Source organism: Miniopterus natalensis, chromosome 1 (assembly GCF_054644295.1).
Source record: "Miniopterus natalensis isolate mMinNat1 chromosome 1, mMinNat1.hap1, whole genome shotgun sequence".
NCBI lineage: Eukaryota > Metazoa > Chordata > Mammalia > Chiroptera > Miniopteridae > Miniopterus > Miniopterus natalensis.
In genome coordinates this window covers 159,272,099-159,294,146 of record NC_142081.1, presented here as the reverse complement: position 1 = coordinate 159,294,146, position 22,048 = coordinate 159,272,099, and the positions used below count along the sequence as shown (strand labels likewise).

Below are 22,048 nucleotides of genomic sequence, written 5' to 3'. Positions count from 1 at the left end.
AGTTTTAAAGCAGGGAACAATGCTTAGTGCACAATATTTTTGGCAGTATGATTCCCACCATTATCTAAGTCACCCAGGCTTAATACCTTGACACTAGGAAAGGAAATTTCAGTACAGGCTTTGTGATATGTGTTATCTACAATTCTACCTTACAGATGAAAAAAGGACCCTCCTCCTCAGCATAATATTCATATATTCTTTAATGTTTTCTTCATTTATCCATCAATATCACCTCTTATGAGATAGTGCTAAGCCAGAGATACAAAAATAAATAACATAGTCCTGCCCCTTAACAGCCTGGCTTAACAAGCATTTATAGAGTTTACCACATATTAACAACTGCAGAGTGCATATATGTAAAATATATTTGGATTTCAGGGAAAACTTTCAGAAGATGCCAGAGTTAAGTCTTAAGGAATGAGCCAAAGTTTCTTTGACGAAGAGGAGGGAGGGAAAGGGCATATACCCCGAGGATGTGGGGAAGGCAGGAGATGTAAAGATAGGCAGGAGCCAGAACGTAACAGGCCTGTGTACTAAGTTAAGGAGTTTGGATTTTATTATGAAGAGAATGGGCAACCACTGAAGGATTTTAGTAAGAGGACTGTCATGGACAGATGTTTTGTCATTGCTAGGCTCAACCAAGGGTGGACTGGAGACTGGAATAGAGGGAAGTCAGGGTTTGAATAATGACAAATTAGTTAGCAAGCTACTGCCTTAACCTTGGTGAAAAATGATGGCAACATAAACTATCTCGGAGGCAGGGGTATGGAGAGCAGGGCACCTATTTGAGAAAGACTGCATTCTATAAAGAGACATGTCAGAACTTGACTACTAGCCATGGGGTGGTGGGTGAAATCCAGAGTTTAAGAGTCTTCCCATCTTCCTCCTTGTAGCTTAGGCAATTATTTGCCTAGTGATACTATTGATCGTTTGGCAGGGCACAGGAAGCATATTGATTTGTTTCTCTAAGGGAGGCTGGGGAATCTGAAACCTGTGGGGCATCCAAGTGGAGAGGTGTATGAATCAGTTGGCTAACTAGACCCTGCGCCTTTTAGGCTGAAGAAACCCACAAGGCTCCTTCAGACGCAGATGTGCCTGGCATTCTCATGCTGAAAGGAACAAGGCATGCTGATTTGACAAACGACATTTTCATTCTTAAAAAAACACTGAAATGCAGGGGTTGAGATTTAATAACAAAACATGAAGCTGCTGGCTGCCAACCTGGCACCGCAGATCAATGTATTTTCTCTAGCGCGCTAAATGCGGAGTCGGAGTGGTCTTCTCCTCGCACCACTTGAAAATAGCGGTGTGCCCGGCATTTAGGTCTGGGGATTCCTTGTAACAGGCTCGAAGAGCAGGGTCTGAGACATGCGCCCTCCCGTGGCAGCGGAACGAGGGGCTCAAGCACCTTTCTTACCGCCAAACAAAGCCCTATAAAGAAACACAATTTGCGGGGATCAAAAGCCCACAGCGCCGGTACCGCTCCTCGGCAAAACCGAACGAACCCTCCCAGCGGCGGGATCCCTTACCTGTCTGGTTGGCAGAAGGGAAATTTCACTTTCGACTCAACACAAAATACGACACCAGATTTGATAGGTGGCAGCAGTCGCGCTCGGCGGCTACCGAGAAACCCGCGAGCCCGAGCACGTCCGCTGCCCGCAGCCTCTCCCGCCTGCAGGGCCGGGCTCCGACCACGTGGGCAGCCGCACCGCCCAGCCGCCGGCAGGGGCGGGCAGGGGGCGTGGCCCCGCAGGCGAGGCGGCGCCTGCGCGGTGGGCGGGGCGGGCGGGGCGGGGCGGGCCCGGCGGACCGCCCCGCGCCTGCTTTTCCCCGTCGCCTTCGCCCTTCGAGCCGCCACGTAATGCCACGTTTCCGCGCATGCGCACCTCCGCGACTGGTGTTTCCGGGCTTAGGGGGCTGGAGCGGCCGCCGAGCAGGAGGCGGCGGTGGCGGCGGCCGCGGAGTGCGGAGCGCGAACTCGGGGGCCAGGCCCTGCGGAGGGCAGGGGAAAGTTATCTTCTCTCCGGAAGGGGCCGGTAGAGGCGGTGGCTGAACGGCAAGATGAATTTCCTTCGCGGGGTGATGGGGGGTCAGAGTGCGGGACCCCAGCACACGGAAGCCGAGACGGTGAGAGGAGCGGCGGTGAGGGATTGGGAAGGGTCCGGGCAGGAGCTGGGACGGCGCGCTCAGGGCGCGGAGACCACGGGGCCCACGCGCCGCCTCGCCTTTGGCCTCCCCGTCTCTCCCGAAACCCCCGAGTTGTTCCCCGCGTCCCTAGCGCAGCCCCCGCGGCGGCGGCTCGGCCCCGCGGACAGCCGCCTCCCGACGCTCCGCAGGCCCGGCGAGGAGCGTGGCCCGAGGGGGTACCGCCGGGAGGGAGCGATGCAGGCGGAGGCGGCCTGACCCGGCTCCCACGCCCCCGAGGCCGCGGGCCTCTCCCTCCTGCCCTTCGCCCGTGTCTCCACTGCCCGGAGGACCCCGAAGTCCTCCCCGCGCGCGGTCCGGAGTGGGCACTGGGGAAGCCGGGGTCTAAAACCCAGCTGTTGACCAGAGCATATGGCTAAGAATAAAAAGACAGTTTAAGGCACAAAGCCACCTGCTCCTGTCCCGTCAACTGGAGGAAGAGGTGTCATCGTTTCGGACCCCTTTTTCGGGCTCACGCAAATATATGCCATTTGGGAAATACTTCGACGTTGTAGGGATCTTCGGTGCTCAAACAGCTTTGGGGACACATCCCCCAGCTTTCCCTTCCACTCACCCCATTCACAAGTCTGAATTCGTGTTAACACTATTTTTGGCATCGCTTTAGAAAAATTGTTAGCCCCTGAAAACAAACAGTCTGATGGTTCGATTTTAGGTTTACGATAAACTTGCTTTGTGAAGTTTGGTTAGTGTCTATTAGAAATGAATGTGTATAACTTTTTTAAAATAAACTTTTTATTTTAGGTCTACAGAAAAGTGACAAACTATGAAATTTTAAAGGCAAATTTTGGGTAGTGTTCATACACATAACTGGGATGTCTATGAACATAGATCCCATGTTCTATGTTACTGTAATCCTGAAGGTTAATAATAACTTTTAGAGTCATGGTCTTACCTTGTGCCAGGTACTGTGCCAACCTCCTTAAGTCCACATTCTCCTTGAATCCCTAACCACCCTGCAAGGTAGGTGATAGCATCCTTACTTTACAAATAAAAAAGTAAGGCTACTAGTAATAGAGCCAGGATTCAACCAAGGGTTGCTTTACTTCAAAGCCTAGGCTTTATTGCTGGTGCCCGTACTTTAAAACTTATCTAGGAATTTTGGAAATTTTTAATAATAATATATATTTTTAAAATATATCTTTATTGATTTCAGAGAGAGGAAAGGAGAGGGAGAGAGAGAGATAGAAACATCAATGATGAGAGAGTCATTGATCGAGCCCACAACCTGGGCATGTGCCCTGACTGGGAATCGAACCCCGATTGCCTGGATCCCAGGTCCACGCTCAACCGCTGAGCCACGCCCGGCGGGGCAATAATATTATTAAAAGTAACCTCACAGATCTGGGTCAGAACTGTTTAAAGCAGAAGTTGAGCACTGGTGAGTCTGTTTTCTTTCCTTTGAAAATCAAGAGCTTTCACACACAAACATACAAGTGATATTTGGCGTCTCTTGTTGGTTCCCACATGGCTACAAGGCAACTGAGCTCCCCTGTTAGAAGACCACAGTGTCTCAAGATTACCGTAGTCACAGCCCACCTCCACAGCTTTTGTTCTTTTTATTTTTGTCTGTCTGATATTTTTTGTTTGGGACACCAAGTTTTAAAGAACTTGCTTTGGAGTTAGACCTTGATTTGAACCCTTGCCTTGCACCCCTAATTGGATTGGACAGATAAAAAGATGGCTAATACCCTGAGTAAAATAAGGAAAATGCCTGCTCTTATGGGTATAATGAGGATTAAGTGAAATAAGAAATAGAGCCTGACACTTAGTATGTGCTCAACAAAGGGTAGTTTTTATTACATATTTTTAAGGGAAGAAGACTCTCTTTTCTTGTTATAGTTGGAAGATGATGCACAATTGAGTGTAGGATTTTAAAGCTGGAAGGCCCTTTGCAGTTCTTGCAGGTTGAACCCTCTCAGTGTATAGATTAGGAAACTGAGGCACAAAACACTAAAACAACTTGCACAGTATTGCAGAACTGAGACTAGCATACTTTGATCTTGCCATAGTGAATGGAATAACAACATACTTTTTATATCATGATTTCAAAATGAAACTTGGCTCTCACCTGAGTGTATGTTGTATTTATAAACTGAAAAGAAAGTGAAGATTCTTGTTCTTACCTAACTTTGAGCATGTACACTCAGAATTGGAAAACTAATTTGTCTTTGGAAGAGAGCTAATCATTTATTCTGAGTTTACAGTATGAATAAAATTTGTTTCACCATCTCATTCCACCAGGAAGTATAGTAGGTATAAGGGGTCATGGCTCACTAATTTAAAGTATTTATAGAGCATCAGATTGTGTGTACAATATTAGATGTTTTCATTGGTGATTTGATCTGGCCTGGATATTTCAAGTTGTCAGAGCTTGGGACAGCTATCTTCTATATTATTATTTAGTATTTTGTAGTTTTTATATTTCTGCAAAATTAAATTATTTTCATTGCAGTTTTCCATTTTTCATGCTTTTCTCATCTTTTTCCAGTGCAAAGCCTCTTTTTTTTTTTTTTTTTTTTTTTGTCTAAAGCATACCTGTCCTTTAAATCTATCATCAGTGTATTTGTTAATCTGTACCCTTTACTTCTTTCCACCACCAAACGTAGATAATCTCTTTTCCCTCTGAGCAGTCTTCACATTTAAACTAGATTGTGCTTCTGCCATTTATATATGTCGCATCTATTCTAGACTCTTAAGTGTCTTGCAAGTTGCATATGTATTTTAATCTTTATTTTTCTATAGTAGTAGTAAAGTATTTGTTAAATGAATGAATTATAGTGTTATATGAAAGAAATCACAGCTTTCAAAGTAGTAGGTATTAAAACAATACTTTTTAAAGACTGTAGGCCCGGCCGGGCATGGCTCAGCGGTTGAGCGTCGACCTAGGATCCAGGCGATCAGGGTTCGATTCCTGGTCAGGGCACATGCCCAGGTTGTGGGCTCGATCAATGGCTCTCTCATCATTAATGTTTCTATCCCTCTCTCTCCCTCTCCTTTCCTCTCTCTGAAATCAATAAAGATATAATAAAAATAAAGACTGTAGGATTCAAAGTTCTGGAGCAGTTGAAGTCCGTTATGTCAAACTTTTTACTTAAGGGATTTTTCAGATTTACTGTGTTTAGACTAGTTTCCTGATTTTTCTTACTAAACTTAAGTATCTTTTAAATTTGTGAGGATTATACTATTGATTGTATAGTATATAGTTTTTCATATTCTTTGTTAAGAGTAACTTTGAACTGGTAATAAGATGTTCTTCAGCCCAGCCGCGCGTGGATCAGCAGTTGAGCATCGACCTAGGATCCAGGCAATCGTGGTTCGATTCCCGGTCAGGGCACATGCCCGGGTTGCGGGCTCGATCCCCAGTCAGGGGCGTGCAGGAGGCAGCTGATCAATTACTCTCTCATCATTGATGTTTCTATCTCTCCCTCTCCCTCTCCTTTCCTCTGTCTGAAATCAATAAAGATGTATTTTTTTAAAAAAAGTAAAATAAAATATAATAAATAAATAAATAAATAAAAGATGTTCTTCAAACACAAAGTAGTAAATATTTGTATTTGAATCATAGTCAATAATCCTATAAAGTTCTGAATATTTTATTCTAGAATTTCATTCACATTTTAGAGTAAAAATTTTGTAAATTTTATTTCTCTTTTTTTATCTTAGGTAGAGAAAGGCACTGATTTCTAATGATTGAAGCCTCCTAACCCTTGACATACTTTGCTGGGTGCAAATAAACACTAATTATAGTAAAAATGCTACTTTTTTTTTTTTTAATGCTTCCACAGGCTTAATTTTCCAGCTACCTTCCAACCAATGCCTTTTTAGAAGCTAGTTTATTCAAAGTCCCAAGACAGGTGTTAACTGCATTTGATGATAAGTGATAGGGGAGTTTTCCCTTTGCAAGTTATATCCCAACGCATGAAAATTGGCTAAAGTCCATGGAGGTATGCAGAATTAAAATACTGTTAAGGCATCTCTTTTTAGATCAGACTTTGATCAGCTGGCTTAAAAAGCAAAACGGCTAACAATATAGACACAGCTTTGCTGTCTTTTAATAAAAATTGAGTGTGCACTTTAAATTTAGACATAGTTTTGGTTTGGTCAGGCGCATTTTATACCACGTTACTATAAATGTGTAGTTTGAAACTCTTTGTTTGGGTTAGTGTTTCATATTCTACATTAATAACCAGGCCAGTGTCATATCTGTTTTCTCTCTTGGCTCCCTTGTAATAAATGTCAGAGAATAATGATTTGTGTTTGATCACTTCTATATCTAACCATAGATGTCTCTTAAAATATTTTTATTAAGTAGTATCTGTTGAAAACTACATGGCTTTTTAAAAAGTTTATTATATTACTTAGGGTGGTTCTGAAAAACTGGTATTTAAATTTTACATGCCCTAGCATTACCAAAAAAGTATGTTCCAGAGAAAGTGAGTAGAGGAACTTGAAGGACTTTTGTTACCAAAGAAGTGTGCTGTGTGATGATGAAAAATGAAACAAGAAAACAACTAATATTTATACAAGATTTATTAAGCAAGCACTGTTATGTTTTCAAATATTTTCAAGATGGAGATATAAAGTAAGTTGTTTGCCAAATTTATTTGACCAGATCCTTTTTTCCCCCCTCCAGGAAACCTTGTGGGTCTGATGTTCTGAGGAACATACTTAGGGAAAAATTGTCCTAGAGGATATATTTTTAAAGGAATGCTACATTTTAGAAGTTCTTAATTATCTTCAGCATATGGAGTTCATGAAGTATTTCCCTTTGAATACCTAAAAGCTAAAATAAGTCCTGATGATTTATGATTTGAGAAATAATTGTAATCACTCTTGAATCTGATTATCTCTCAGGAGAGAATTGAAGAATTTCTTATATAAATTGTTGATATCAAATACCATTTCTGTCTTTTTAAATATTTACCTCTTATTATTTCTACTGTTTTGTTTGTTTGTTGTCAGACAAAAGGCATGCTTATTTTTTATATCCCAGGCAGAAACTCATAAACATTTTTTATATAAAAAGTTACACACCTTTAATTTGGAAACTTGTAGTGTTAAATTTTGAGATGCTAGTGTTTGTGATAGGTTATTTGGTAGACAAGTTTCATTTATAATGCCTTGCTTAAAAGTATGTCCTTTTGGAGAGCATCATTCATTTCTTAGAGAAAGCATGAAGAATAAATTAAGCAGTATATTACCTAGGTTGACTTATTGGTAATTGCAGTGGAAATAGATTGTGTTAGATTCATTGGATTTGTCTTCAGAGAGGCTAGTGTTTGGCTTTGTAATGGGTTCCCACTTTTTTTTAGATTATAATAATTTAGGTAATCTGAAAATAAAACTGACTTTTACTTTTTTTGTAAATTCTCACTTATAGAGTTCAATTTAAAACAAGTTAAGCCTGTGGCTCTTTCTTGTATCCTCAAACAGTAGTGTTTTTTATTCCATTTAAACAATATAAATGAATTAACCATTGGTTAACATGAATTATTTTAGTACTATAGGAACCAGTCATGGATGGGAAAGTTCTCTCCAAGGAAGATATAACTATGTGTTAAGCTTCATGAAGGCAGAGTTAATCATCAAATAAATTGGTATTAGGGCTTGATAAATATTTGTTGAATAAATGACTGAATTAGATTTCTTAAATTGGAATGCTTGCCCTTCACTTTTGCATATCAGTTAAATAGTTAGTGAATACTAAGAAAAATATGTGTATTAGGAATTGTAAGAAAATACTGCAAACCACATTATGGCAATGTCCATTAAATTTTAAATGTTCCTTCAGCATCCTAGTTTTACTGCACCTTCATTTTATTTTCTTTTTACTTTTCAGTGGTTTTTCATTTTCACATTCCTCATCTCACCTTTTGCTTTCCTAGTCTCTCCTATTCCCATTGCTTCTGTTTTGGTTTCCTTTGTGTATCGCTGAATAAAAAAATAAATGGCACCATTGGGTAGAAAAGCAAACAAACATTAAAATCAGGTTATTAGGTAATAATTTTGATTATGAATTACAAGTTACCAGTTGTTAGTGGGATTATTTGTCCTTTGCACATTTTTCTTGGTAAGTGAAATTGAGAATCTCACATGGCAATTATTGAAACAAAGAAGACTTTTGATACATAATCACCTGCATTTGCTGCAGTATACCTATTTTATTGATAAAGCTTTTAATTTTTTAATTACACAAAGTGGCAAGTAATACTAATAAAGTCCTCTTTGACTACCGTCTCCAATTTCAGTTCTCTTTCCAGAAATAATCACAATTCTTAGTTGGTATAAATCCTTTCAGAACATTATGCATATGCATTTGTGCAATGTGGAATTATATATGAGCATATTTATCTCTTTCTTCATAAATGATACACTTATAGTTTTCTTTGGTTATCTTTTTCATTGATTGGTATGTCTTAGAGAACTTTGCATAAAACATAGAGCTACTTTATTACAAATTATTTAAAATACCAGATTTTCAGTTATTTTTATTAATTACACTACACTGTCCTATAATAGACTATAAAAGCATCTTTTTAAAAGTTTCCATGAGTGATTCATCATTCTCTCCATCTCAGAGCCCTTCATACCTAGTTACATAATATGAATTAGCTGAAGAACTACTGTCTCTTGAGTTTTCCTTATTACCCCTTTCTGGTCCCTCTAAACAAAACTAATTCTGGATTCAATTTTACTCAAATATATGTTTTTCTCTTTAAAACTGCTTTTTGTTAATATATAATATTCTGTTGTTTAATGTAAAAGTCACAAACTCAAATCCTAACAGTGGCAGTTGGGTAGCATTATTGTTCAGTGAAGCAGGTTGGATTAGAGAAAAGAGCTGAGGTCTGCGATGAAACTGGAGCCTGCATATCCTGACTTGAGAGTGTAGCTAGTGCTGAACTCCAGCCATGTGTTCATGGCTGGAAATGAAGGCCCAGAGATATAATTAAACCAAGGGATTAAGCACTCAAACTGCTTGGCTTTGAATGCCATCCCACCACTTACTAGTTTTGTGAACTTGTACAGGTCACCCACTGTGACTGTTTCCTCAGATCTAAAATGTGGATAGTAATAGTGTCTATCACATAGGGTTTTTGTGAAAATTAATAGAATTAAAAATACAAAGAATTTTTAGAACACAGCACATAAGTGCTATATATTTCAGATTTTGATGATTTTAAGATGCACATTAGCATTTAAACATCTCTGAAATCAGGTTGCATCTTGTAATCATCAGTATTTCTTTGTTTTTGGTGATACATTTAAAAAGTGACTTATTGTTGGCTTCTTAAATTGTATGAGAAACAGTATTAGCAATCATTAGCTATCAAGCTGAATTTTTTCAAGAAAAGGTAGAAATCTGGATTTTTATATGAAATCTTTAGGTTTGAAATGTTGACTTAAAAATTATTTTAAACACTACATTACAGTGTTTCCCTACATACCAAAAAAATCTCGCAGTCCCTATTGTACCTGCAACAGGTACTCAAACTAACATTTCTCTGCATGGGAGGCAATATAGGATAGGAGGCAACCGATCCATGTTTCTTTCTCATATTGATGTATTGATTATCAGTGTCTCTCTCTCTCTTTCTCTCTCTCTATATATATACACATAAATATATATATAGTTCTTTTTAAATCCTCGGGTGAGGATTTAAAAAAAAAAAGAAAAGACATCAATTAGCTTCCTTTTAAGAACTTGACCTGGAAGGTACTGGCAACTCATTGGCTAAAATGTAATCACTGCCTAGATGTAAGGAAGGCTTGGAAGGTAGACTAGGTGGACAGTCATGTGCCCAGCTAAAACACAGAGGGTTCTAATCATTAAAAGAAAAAGAATGGTGCCCAGCCAGGCGTGGCTCAGCCGTTGAGCGTTGACCTAGGATCCAGGCGATCAGGGTTCGATTCCCGGTCAGGGCACATGCCCGGGTTGCGGGCTGCAGCCGATCAATGACTCTCTCATCACTGATATTTCTCTCTCTCTCTCTCCCTCTCCCTTCCTCTCTCTGAAATCAATAAAGATATATTTTAAGAAAAAGAAAAAGAATGGATAAAGAGGCCCAGTTTTACTGCATGGGGTTGGTTTTTCAAGTGTGGAATAAATGGAATAATCTTTAAGATCTGCAATTTTTGAATATTAAATCAAGCGTACTTGTGTGCTTCAAAATTTTTGCTTGGTAAATATCAACTGAAAAATATAGACCTGTCTATATTTGGAATATATATGTTTTTCTTTCATTTGGTTTCAGTTGTCTGTCTGTAAAGAGTAGCAACTTAGCACTTTATTATGGAGAGATCATTTATTTAGAAACTTCAGCCATCTGAAATATTATCAGGAGGTAATAAGGCTTTCACATAGCAAAGCAGAAGTTGCAAAGCCCATGTACTCAATCTTGATTTCAAGTCTGAGTAATTTTTTGTTGTAGGTATGTTACTCTCTTGCTTAATTATCAAATTTCTTAGTAGCAGATCAAAAACTACAAAGTGTAAGTAGTCTGTTAGAAACATAAATGATGAAAATGACAGCCAAAAGTCCAATAAGAGAAGAATGATACAAAAAAGTCATAAGAAGCTTGGTAATAATAAAGTTTGTTAATATTTTAGTATTTATAGGTACCCTGTACTATGCAAAGATTTTTATATTAATTCATTCAACACCTAAGACATCCATATATGTGGTATTGGAAAGGACTTAGGTTTAAGTCTAAGAAAGCTTGTAAAATTATGTTCTTTAAGAAGACAGAGAAGCTTGTAATTAGTTTTAGATTACTGTCAGAAATCACTAAAATGAAAAGACGGTTTTGGTGCCTGACAGAAGGTATCTGAAATAGGTCAGTCATGATTCTGGATAAATAAGTTGTTATATTCACTTTCAACTCTCATTGGTTTTCAATATGGTTGACTGATTTGAGTTTAATTGTCTTAAGTCACTAGAGAGAAAGTTCCAATAAAATCCTCAATTGGAAAGAATATGTACTTGCCATTAAAACCCAAGTTTAATAGATAAAATGCATGTTTATATTATTAAAAATAGTCTTGATACATACCCAAACTCAGGAACTAATGGATTTTATTTCTATAAGTATAAATAGTATACTTTAAATAGAGATTAATTTTAATATTTTAAAGGTGAATTTTGTAATTACCTAAAAAAACTTATAATTTGCTTATTAATCAGAGCCTATTGAGGCAGATACTTTGACTCATTTAGAAAAGAAATCTATTTTTAGCTAAGTTTATATTTTCTTATTTTTCCCCACATTATTTTAGATCAGTCATTTCCAGAAATAACAGGTATTTAAAATTATTATAAAAGGAAATGCACATATTTTAGGAAGTCTCCTTTGGTATATTGTTTTAATAAAACAAGTATATATGTGTATGTGTGTAATGTAGACATTACTGTTTGGGTTCATAGATGTATACACATTTAGAAACTCAGTTTTCTTATTTTGAATATGAAATGCTATTTTCTATGTTGAAATATGTGTAAATAAATGTAAAGTAAGAAATCATTTTCTGTGCCTGGAATTCCTTCCTCATGTGATACTTATTCTTAATTTTTTACTCAAGTGGCATTCTTAATATTTCAATCTTAAACAGTATCTTAGTCTGCTATAACAAAACTACCATAGACCGAGTGGCTTAAACAACTTATTTCTCACAATTTTGGAGGCTGGGAAGTCCAAGATCAGAGTGCATGCAGATTCTTCGTCTGCTGAGGGCTTGCTTCCTGGTTTACACACAGCCTTTCCCGCCGCATCCTCATAGGGAAGGGATAAAGCCCTACCTCTCTAGGGCTTCTCCATAAGGGCACTGATCCCATTCATGAGGGTCCACCCTCATGACATCATCTCCCACACGCCCCACCTCCTACTACTAGCACATTGCGGGGCTAGGATTTCAACATACCCATTTGGGTGAGGAGGTTCTAAACATTCAGTCTATAGCAGTTTTCCTTTCATATAAAATTGACTGATTTTTTTTATGTGCCTGCTTTACTCAACATACTGATATACCTTTAACTTGTTATTATACTTTATTTACACAACTGTTTGCCTGTGCAAGCTCCTGTGGCCAGAGACCAGATCTTTATTTTGGTTAGCACTACAACAAATGTGTATGTGTAGTCACTGTGTTTATTGACTGAGTAATGACTGTGTAGTCTAATCTTAAAAGTTTGTGCTTTATCCTATAGGCAACAGGGGCCAATTGAGGATATTTTTATTATGGTGGTTTATTTTTATCAATTAAGAGCTGATTTCATGCTCTTTTGATCAGTAGAGTGAAAATAGCATCTTTGAAAGATGAATTGTCAGTCATGAAAATATTCTAGAAATCCCAATAAAACAAACCATTTCACTTTATTCCATTTTGCTCTTCTCTGCTTATTATCAAAATTCAAATATCTGGGTAGTGTAGAAAATGAATATTTTCAGCAACCCACTAAAAGACAGTATGGCCCATAGTCTTAAGTGGTTTATTATTAATGTAATTTTAAACCAAAATGAGCTTATGTTGAGCATACTATTTGTTGTTTTCTTTTTTCCAGTTAATATATCTTGAACATATCTTCTTATTAGTATATGTGGGTCTGCTTCATTCAATTTAATTAGCTGCATAGTGTATAGGGTGGAGCAAAAGTAGGTTTAGAGTTGTGAGTACGCAAAACAAAGTTTATTCTTATTGTATTATTTGCCATGTGAACAACTGTAAACCTACTTTTGCCCCACCCTGTGTGTGTACCATGTGTAATAGTGCACTGTTCTCTTACTGATGGATGCACCTTTAGATTTTGGGGTTTTTTTTTTTATTTAATAAACAGCAGAAACTTATTGCTCACAGTTCTGGGGGCTGGAAATCTGAGATCAGGGTGCCAGCATAGTCAGGTTAGGACCCTCTTCTGTGTAGCAGACATTATTATATTCTTACAGATGGAAGGTAGGTTTCCTTTTCAGGCATTAAAAATATTGCTACAAAGAACATTCTTGTATATAACATAGTATAGTTGTGGGCTTTTTTTCTTTTTTTTCTTTTAATCCTCACCGAAGGATGTGTTTAGAGAAAGGAAGGGGGACAGAGACAGAGACAGAGAGACACTGATCAGTTGTCTCCCATACACTCCTTGACCAGGGATCAAACCTGTGATCTAGGCATGTGTACTGACCAGAAATTGAACCCAAAACCTTTTTTGGTGTACGGGATGACACTCCAATGAACTGAGCCACCCAGCCAGGTGCTGCGAGCATATTTTTAAAGCATAAATTCTAGAAGTAGGAATGCCTGGCTGAAAGGGTCTGAACATTTTAAATTGTAATAGTTTTTGCCACATTGCCACTTTTTTAGGTTACCTTCCTTCTGAGAGAATATAAGCAAGTTCACTGTTTTATATCTTTGTCTATCCTGGATAGTTCTATTTTAAAAATTTTATTGAAGTATATAGAAAATTACATAAGTGATATACGTAAACCTCAACCTGAACATACTCAGATGTATTCCTCCAGATAACCAACGCCCAGATCAAGGAACAGAACATTACTAGCACCCCTGAAGCCCCCCCTTTGTGCTTCATTCAGTCCCTGCCTGCCCCCATGAGTAATCACTGTCCTGACTGCTAATAGCATAGGTTCGTTTTGCCTGTTTTTTATTTCATAAAATAGAATCATTTGGAGCCCAGCTCATGTGGTCAGTGGTTGAGCATGGACCCATGAACCAAGAGATCACCAGTTCAGTTCCGTCAGGGCACATGCCCAGGTTTCAGGCTTGATCCCCAGGAGGGGGAGTGCAGGAAGTAGCCCATTTTTCCCTTTCATCAGTGTTTCTAGCTCTCTATCCCTCTTCCTCTCTCTAAAATCAATAAAAATTTTAAAAATTGTTTTTAAAAATCGAATAATTTGGTATGTTCTACTATTATTTTAATTTTAATGTGAATCTATTGGATAAAAATAACCTCATTGCTATTTTATTTATCTTCATAATAAGTGAGATTATGATCTTTCTGTATATCTAAAAGCTTTTAAAAAAACCCCACTAACAATGCTGAAATGTTAGCATTGGACAGAAAATAAATTACTGAAAATAAAAACAAAGCAAACCCCTGAACTCTAGGGTTATGATCATCTCCCTCCAGTATTCCTAAAGCTAAGTCCACCACCATCAAATAGCTTTCACATTTCCACATTCAACAGATAATGATTGAGGAGCTTTCAGACATGGAAGTTTGTATTTTGACATAAGTCTCGCTATACATCAACTAAAGATGGGGCTGAGGCTAGAGTTCAAGTCCTACATGGTACTAGGACTAAGTACTGCAGTGGAGATGTAAATCCCAGATGGAATTCTCAGATCTGAAGACAGCCTGTGCTTGAGGTCTAAGATTAGGAAAAAGCAGAAGTGCCTACAAAAGATTTCCCAGTCATAATATCAGCTATAAACTACCTAGAAAAAAATTTAAAGATATGCAAAGCCCAAGTAGAGGAAATTACAGTCATGCTTATTAGGAAAACTATTTTTGGCCTAAGAAATTTTTTCGGCTGAGTAAGAAGGTTCATGTTTTCAAAAGATAATTATGTAGGTTTTTTTAATGGTTAAAAAAACCCACAATTATAGTAGGAAAAATATCAACCAGTTACTTAATAAAGAGAAAGTTAATTATTTCCATTTTGGAAAGTGAATATAATTATTATGAAAGCGAATACAGTTTAAGGTAGGAATAATTTCTCAATGTGAGCAGTTAGAATGAATAAAATCAAAAAGTAAAGCTAGGCTTGGTTATACTGTATGTACAATATGAAGAAATGCAAATGAGCATAGTGAAGACTTAGAAATCCTGCAGTGCAGAAACCTATTTAATTTTGTATAACCTTTTTTCCCACTGGTTTTGTGATCATAGGAAGTCTATTACTATCTTCTGGGACATAGAGTCCTACAGAATGTAATTTGGAAAACACAATGTGTTTAAGCACTATTAATTCAGATACATAGGGTGCAAAAGTTTGAGTAATATTCCAAAATCTTATTTGTAGATTTTAGTAAGAACTGTCATTAAAGAATGAGTAATAACTTAAAATAGTAACAGATTGTTAGCTCTGTGAAGTACCTGCATATAGTGGTTTCAAAAGCTGTCCTTGACCAGATGTTTTCCAAATATTTTCATCCGGTCTGTAGCTTATCTTTTCATTCCCTTAACAGTACTCTTGAAGACCAGAAGTGATAAAGTAACAATTTATTATGTTTTTCTTTCATGGATTGTGCTCTTAATATATACCTGAGAAACCTTGCCTAATTAAAGGTTACAAATATTCTCTCCTATGCTTTCTTCTAGAAGTTTTATGGTTTTAAGTTTCCAAATTCTTTTTTAATGAAAGTTTACATACTCACACAGTTTGGGACTTTTGCTTCAGTAGGCTCACAGTTTACATATAGTTTTACCACTTGCTTTTTTCCCCCCACTGCTTATTAAGTCATAGTATTTTCATATCAATACAGTTAATTCTTTTGAATAGCTGCATAGTATTCCACCAAAGAATGTACCACATTTTCTTTAGTTTTTCTTCTCTTTCTGGACAGATAAGGTGTTTCCAGTTTTTTCCTATTGTAAATAATGTTCAAAGTTTATTTTTAAATTCAGTTTGAATTTTAATTTCTGTAAATTTATTAAAAACTTTTATAATAGAAATTTTTTATCCTTATAGATTATGAGGTACATTCAAAACTTAAAATTTTTGATATATAGTTCTGACGTTTCTTGTTTAAATATAGGGTGAAATTATGATATAAACAATTATTGTTTAAAAATGTTTTGAATAACTTCCCATCTTCTACCATAACCCTAATGGATTATGCTCCCCTATTGATTCAAACAGTCATAATTGGCATGTTTAGAAAACTCTTGTTCTACTAATGATTTCTCTTAATTCCTCAATTTATGTGACTTATTTTATTTGACTTCTCTTTCACCACTTTTATTTTTCAAGTCTGTGAAAAATGTTTGATCTCTGTAATGAGATTATATTACCTAAATAGTTATTTAGATTTGTGAAAGAACATTTCCATGACATCCCACTTGTTGATTTCTTTTTTTTTTCTTCCAAAATTAGATAGTATAAATTTGGGAGAAACTTCATGTTTCTTTTTTCTTCTTTCTCTTCTGTTAATGCTGTTTCATTTTTCCATGACAGATTCAAAAGCTTTGTGACAGAGTAGCCTCATCTACTCTACTGGATGATCGAAGAAATGCCGTGCGTGCTCTCAAGTCATTATCCAAGGTCGGTAGCACTTTGTTAGTTATTAAGTTTATTAAGTTGGATATTAGTTTTTTTAACATTTTTCTTTTGTGCAGAAATATCGCTTGGAAGTGGGTATTCAAGCTATGGAACATCTTATCCATGTTTTACAAACAGATCGGTGAGTCTCTTTAATTTTTCTTGAAATTTTAATTAATCTTTCTTCCTAATTTTTCTTGAAATTTTAATTTGTTTTAGAGTCTCTGCTGAAGAAATGATAGACATATTAAAGCCATTATGCTTTTACTTGCATTCGTTATTTCAATAAATATATATTGGTGCAAACACTGTACTAAGCATTAGGACAAACAGTCTCAAACCTCAGGGGTTGAAAACTTATCATATAAAAATCTAATGAAGCAACTGTTAATTAAAGGATTAAGATCGTGAGTTTGAATGGGCAAATGGATGTTTTGATGTTCACTTAGGTATACTATAATGTACTAGTCTATAATATATACATATTATGGAATATCATTTATCCAGACTTGCTATTTTTTGGAGAAATAAACTATTAATAGAGTGAAGTGTTAAATCTGACCATGACTTAAAAGAAAGATCGCTCAGCCTATTTTTAGCTCTTTAAATTTCTCTTTAAAAGATTATATGTGCATCTTTGGTTTTAATTAATAACTGTATATGGATACCTTTCAGATCTTACCTCTAGTTAAATGTATCTTACACGCTTTAGCTGCTCAGTGGACATTTCTACCATGTCAAAATCTTTCACAAATACCTCAAATTCAAAATGTTCAATAGGTAATTTATCTCTAGTTGCCCTTCTCCTAATTGCCTTCTTTCCACCCCCTGCATCCCCTTCAACTGCCTTTTGACCCAAGTTCATCCCAGTTGATAGCACCTTCCATTCAAGTAAGAAAAGAGGATTTGTACTGAACTCACCCGTCTTCTTAACCCATTTTCTTTGCCCATCCAGACCAAATACCGGCTGGAATCCATGAATTTCTCTTAGTTTCCTTTTTGGTCTTAGTTTTGGCTCTTAATATCATTCACTTACATCATTTTCATAGCCTCTGTATTAGTTATCTTTTGCTGCATAGCAAATTATCTCAAAACTTAGTGGCTCAAAATAATATCTCACCATTTCTGTGGATCAGGAATTCTGAAGTGACTTAGCTAGGCAATTCTAAATGAGGGTCTCTCATGAGGTTTCAGTCAAGTCAGCTAGGAATGCAGTCATCTAAAGGCTTAACTGGAAGATATGATTCCAAGATGGCTCATTCACATTGCTATTGGCAGGAATACCTCACCATGTTACTCTCTCTGTAGGGCTGTGTGGGCATCCTCATGATATGGCAATTGGCTTTTCCAAGAGCAAGTGATCCTAGAGAGAGAACCAAAGGAAAGCCCCAATGACTTTTAGGACTTGGTCTCAGAAGTCATATACCATCAATTCCGCCACATTGTATTTGTTAGAAGCAAGTTAATAAGTACAGCCTACACGTAGAAGAAGAATTAGGTTCCCCATCTTTTGAAGGAGGGGTATATCAAAGAGTTTTTGGAATTAGTTGAAAATGACCACCACCTTCAAAGTGCATTCTTTGCTTCTGATCTCTTTGACCTTCCATTCATTCTATATATTGCAAGAATTATCTTTCTGAAATGTTAATCTTCTGTCACTCAACTATTTAATGCATTTCACCAGCTCAGTGCAGTGTGGAGTCCAAGTTCCTCAAACAAAGCAAAGCATATACGCTTTTTAAAGATTTCAGTACTGCCTGTCTGTCTAACCTGATAGCCTCGTTTTCAGTTATATTTTAGTAATGCCCAGCCGATTGTTCATACTAGTTAGAACCTTTTCTCTTCTCCTCAGAAAGTATAACCCACATTGGTTACCTTTTCAAAGCCGACTAATTCTAATGCATTTGAATACATGCATTGGATGTTTCAGGACATTCTTATTAACACCAGAGTGGGTAACTATGGTAGGCAGAATAATGGCTGCCCCAAAGATGTTCACATAATCACCACAACCTGTGAATATTACCTTTGATAGCAAAAGGAACTTTGCATATGTGATTAAATTAAGGACTTTGAGATGGGGAGACTGTGCTTCATTATTACACAGGTGGGCCCAGTGTAATAATACCAACCCTCCTTAAAAGTGGAAAAGTAATGCAAAAGAGAAAGTCAGAATGAGGTGATATGAGACTATCTCCACCTGGTTTTGCTGGCTTTGAAGATGAAAGAAGCTGGTTTCTGGAGCTGGAAAAGGCAAGGAAATGGATTTTTTCCTAGAGCCTACAGAAAGGAAGGCAGCCCTGCTGAGACCCTGATTTTAGTTCAGTGAGACCCATTTCAGACTTCTGACTTCCAGAATTGTAAGATGATATATTTGTATTGTTTAAACCACTAAGTTTGTAGTAATTCGTTACAGCATCAAAACTAATACATTAACATAAGTTAGTTGTCTGCTTTAAACAATATTCCAAGTTAGAGAAAATGAATCGGAGATAAAAAACAAAACAAAACAAAAAAACACACTTTATTATGGTGATTATACATGCATATAATCTCTTTTTCATTCCATATATCTTTATTCCATGCGTCCATGTTCTTGCTGAGTCTTAAAAATTTAGTAATGAAATGACTAATATCTCAATATGAAAAATAGAATGTAGCATTTGTTATTTTTAGTGCACAGCAGAAAATAAATATACAGCTACTCATGGTATAAAGGTTAAAAAATACATTTTTAAAAACATTTATTGCACATTTACTATGTGCCAAGCTTTGTGCTTAGAAGTAGAGTATATCATACAGCTTTGTGAATGTATGAACTAATAATTGTATCATGTTAAAGGTCGCTGGCTATTTTATTGTGCCTCTTAGACAACAAACAAAGCCAAAGTTCTATGAGCCTTCTTGTGCTTCATTCTCTTGTGCTAAATTCCCTTTCCATTTGCCTCCCATACTTACCTATTGTCTTCTGTTTTCAAAGTGTTTTTTAACTTCATTCAATGCAAAGGTCTGTGTTCTGCAGCCGTCTCCTTCCATTTCTCGTCTTCATTACTATTTTATGCTTCTCCTGGCCTGTCCAGCTAGCACACTCAGAATCCTCCCACTGGATCCCCTTCATCGCTAGCTGCATCACAGAGAGCTGTTTCCATTCTTGGCGTGGCTTGACACTCTTCATCTGTCCATGGGTCTGCTTCCCTTACAGACACCTTGAGAAGAGCGGCTTATTCTCCTAAGTCTCACATTCAGGGCCTGAAATTTTTTCTGTTTCTCACTGATGTTTCCAAAGTATGACACCACAATAGCTTTTTTAAAATTGAGATATAATTTATATACCATAAAGTTCACCTTTTTTAAGTGTACACATCAGTGGGTTTAGTATCTTCACAAATTTGTGCAATTATCATCACTATCTAATTCCAGAAAATTTTCATCACTTCAGAAGAAATCAGGTATCCATTAGCTGTCATTCCTATTCCTTCTTCCCCCCACTGCCTGGCAACTACTAATCTACTTTCTTTCTCTATAGATTTGATTATGTTGGATATTTTATATAGATGAAATCAGAATATGTGGCTTTTCTGTCTGGTTTCTTTTATTTAGCATAATATATCAAGGTCCATCTATGTTGGAACATATATTAGTATTTCATCCCTTTTTTATTGCTGAATGATACTCCATTGTATGGATATACCACCTTTTGTTTATCCATTCATTAGTTGATGGATATTTGGGCTATTTCCATTTATTAGCTATTATGATTGATGCTGCTATGTACATTCATATACTAGTTTTTGTGTGAACATGTTTTATACATAGGAATGCAGTTGCTGGGTATCTTTTGTGTTTAACTTGGAAGAATGGCCAAAATCTTCCACAGAGGCTGCACCATTTTACAATATTAACAGCAGTGTATAAAAGTCCAAGTTCTCTTTGCCAGCACTTGTTATTTTTCTTTTTTTTAATGGCCATCCCAGTGAGTATAACTTGTTATCTCATTGTGGCTTTGCTTTGCATTTCCCTATGCATTTCCCTAATGACTAATAATGTTTAGCATCTTTTCATGTATGTATTGACCTATTTGTAATAGCTTTTTTGGAGAAATGTCTATTCAAATCCTTTGCCTAATTTTAATTGGGTTATTTATCTTTTTTTATCGTTGAATTGTATATATATATTCTGGATACAAGTCCCTTATCACATACATGATTTGCAGATATTTTCTCCCACTCTTTGAGGTGTTTTTTCACTTTTTTGATAGTGTTCTTTGAAGCACAAAAGCTCTTAATTTTGACAAAGATCAGTTTATCTGTTTCATCATTTTCTTGCGTATGCCTGTAGTGTCATATCTAAGAGATCATTGTCTAATTCAAGGTTTTGAAGGCTTATACCTGTTTCTTCTAAGAATCTTATAGCTTAAGTTCCTTATATTTAGGTATTATATACATTTTGAGTTAATTTTTGCATATGGTTTGAAGTAGGGGTCCAACTTCATTCTTTGGCATGTAAATATGTAGTTGTCCCAGCACCATTTGTTGAAGAGACTGATTTTTCCCCATTGAATGGTCTTTACATTTTTGCCAAAAGTCAATTGAAATAAAAGTTAGGTCTTATTTTTAGACTCTGTATCATATTGATCTGCATATCTGTCCTTATGCCAGTGCCACATAGTGTTGATTATTGTAATTTTGTACTGAGTTTTGAAGTTGAAAAATGTGAGTTCTTCAACTTTGTTTTTCTTTTACAGATTGTTTGGCTACTCTAGATCCCTTGCATTCCCATACGTATTTTATGTTCAGCTTGCCAATTTCTGCACAAATAACAGCTAGGATTTTTATAGGGATGTGTGAATCTGTAAGTCAAGTTGGGGCATATTACCATCTTAACAATATTACATCTTTCTATCCATGAACACAGAATGTCTTTTTACTTGAGTTTCAGGTCTTCTATATTGAGCATGTAACCTTCAACTTTGCTGAATTTATGTACTAGTTCAAAGAGTTTTTTAGTGGATTCTGTAGGATTTTCTGTATACAAGAATGTCATCTGTGAATAGGTATAGTTTTATGTCTTACTTTCCAATCTGTGTGTCTCTCATTTCCTTTTCTTGCCTAATTGCTGTAGCTAGAATCTACAGTTCAATGTTGGATAGAGGTCATTAGAGGGGACATTGCTATCTTGTTCCTGACCTTAGGGGTAAAATACTGAGTTTTCATAGATTACATTTTCATAGATTCCTTTTATCATTTCCAGGAAGTTCCCTTCTATTCCTAGTTTCTCAAAAGGTTTTTAAAAGATGTCCCTCAAAATTTCTCAAAAATAAAATGATAAATAATAATAATTTAAAAACCCACTTCATTTGAGATTTACATCCTCTCATTGTGACCCCCTTTGTCCCTCATCTTTGCTTTCATGTATCATTCCTAATCACTTCTTCATATTTGCTGAATCTTTGTGACTGGTATCTCATTCTTGCTTTTCACTCTTATATGCCATCATCATCCATCGTGCTTTCAAAATTTGTGTTTATTAACAACTACAAAATATTGTACTTCCTGATATTATAAATAGTACAT

At 36.6% G+C, this 22,048-nt stretch overlaps 1 protein-coding gene across 2 annotated transcripts in view; it reads left to right on the top strand.

Moving 5' to 3' along the window:
- The first annotated feature begins 1,986 nt into the window (after positions 1–1,986).
- The window catches only part of USO1 (USO1 vesicle transport factor), a 74,747-nt gene continuing 54,685 nt past the window's right edge, over positions 1,987–22,048 (top strand). For both annotated transcript variants that reach the window (XM_016207551.2, XM_016207549.2), the window contains exons 1-3: positions 1,987–2,127; positions 16,392–16,478; positions 16,553–16,617. In XM_016207551.2, coding sequence (XP_016063037.1) covers positions 2,062–2,127; positions 16,392–16,478; positions 16,553–16,617 — 218 coding nt within the window. In that variant the 5' untranslated portion in view covers positions 1,987–2,061. The remainder of the gene's footprint in view (positions 2,128–16,391; positions 16,479–16,552; positions 16,618–22,048) is intronic.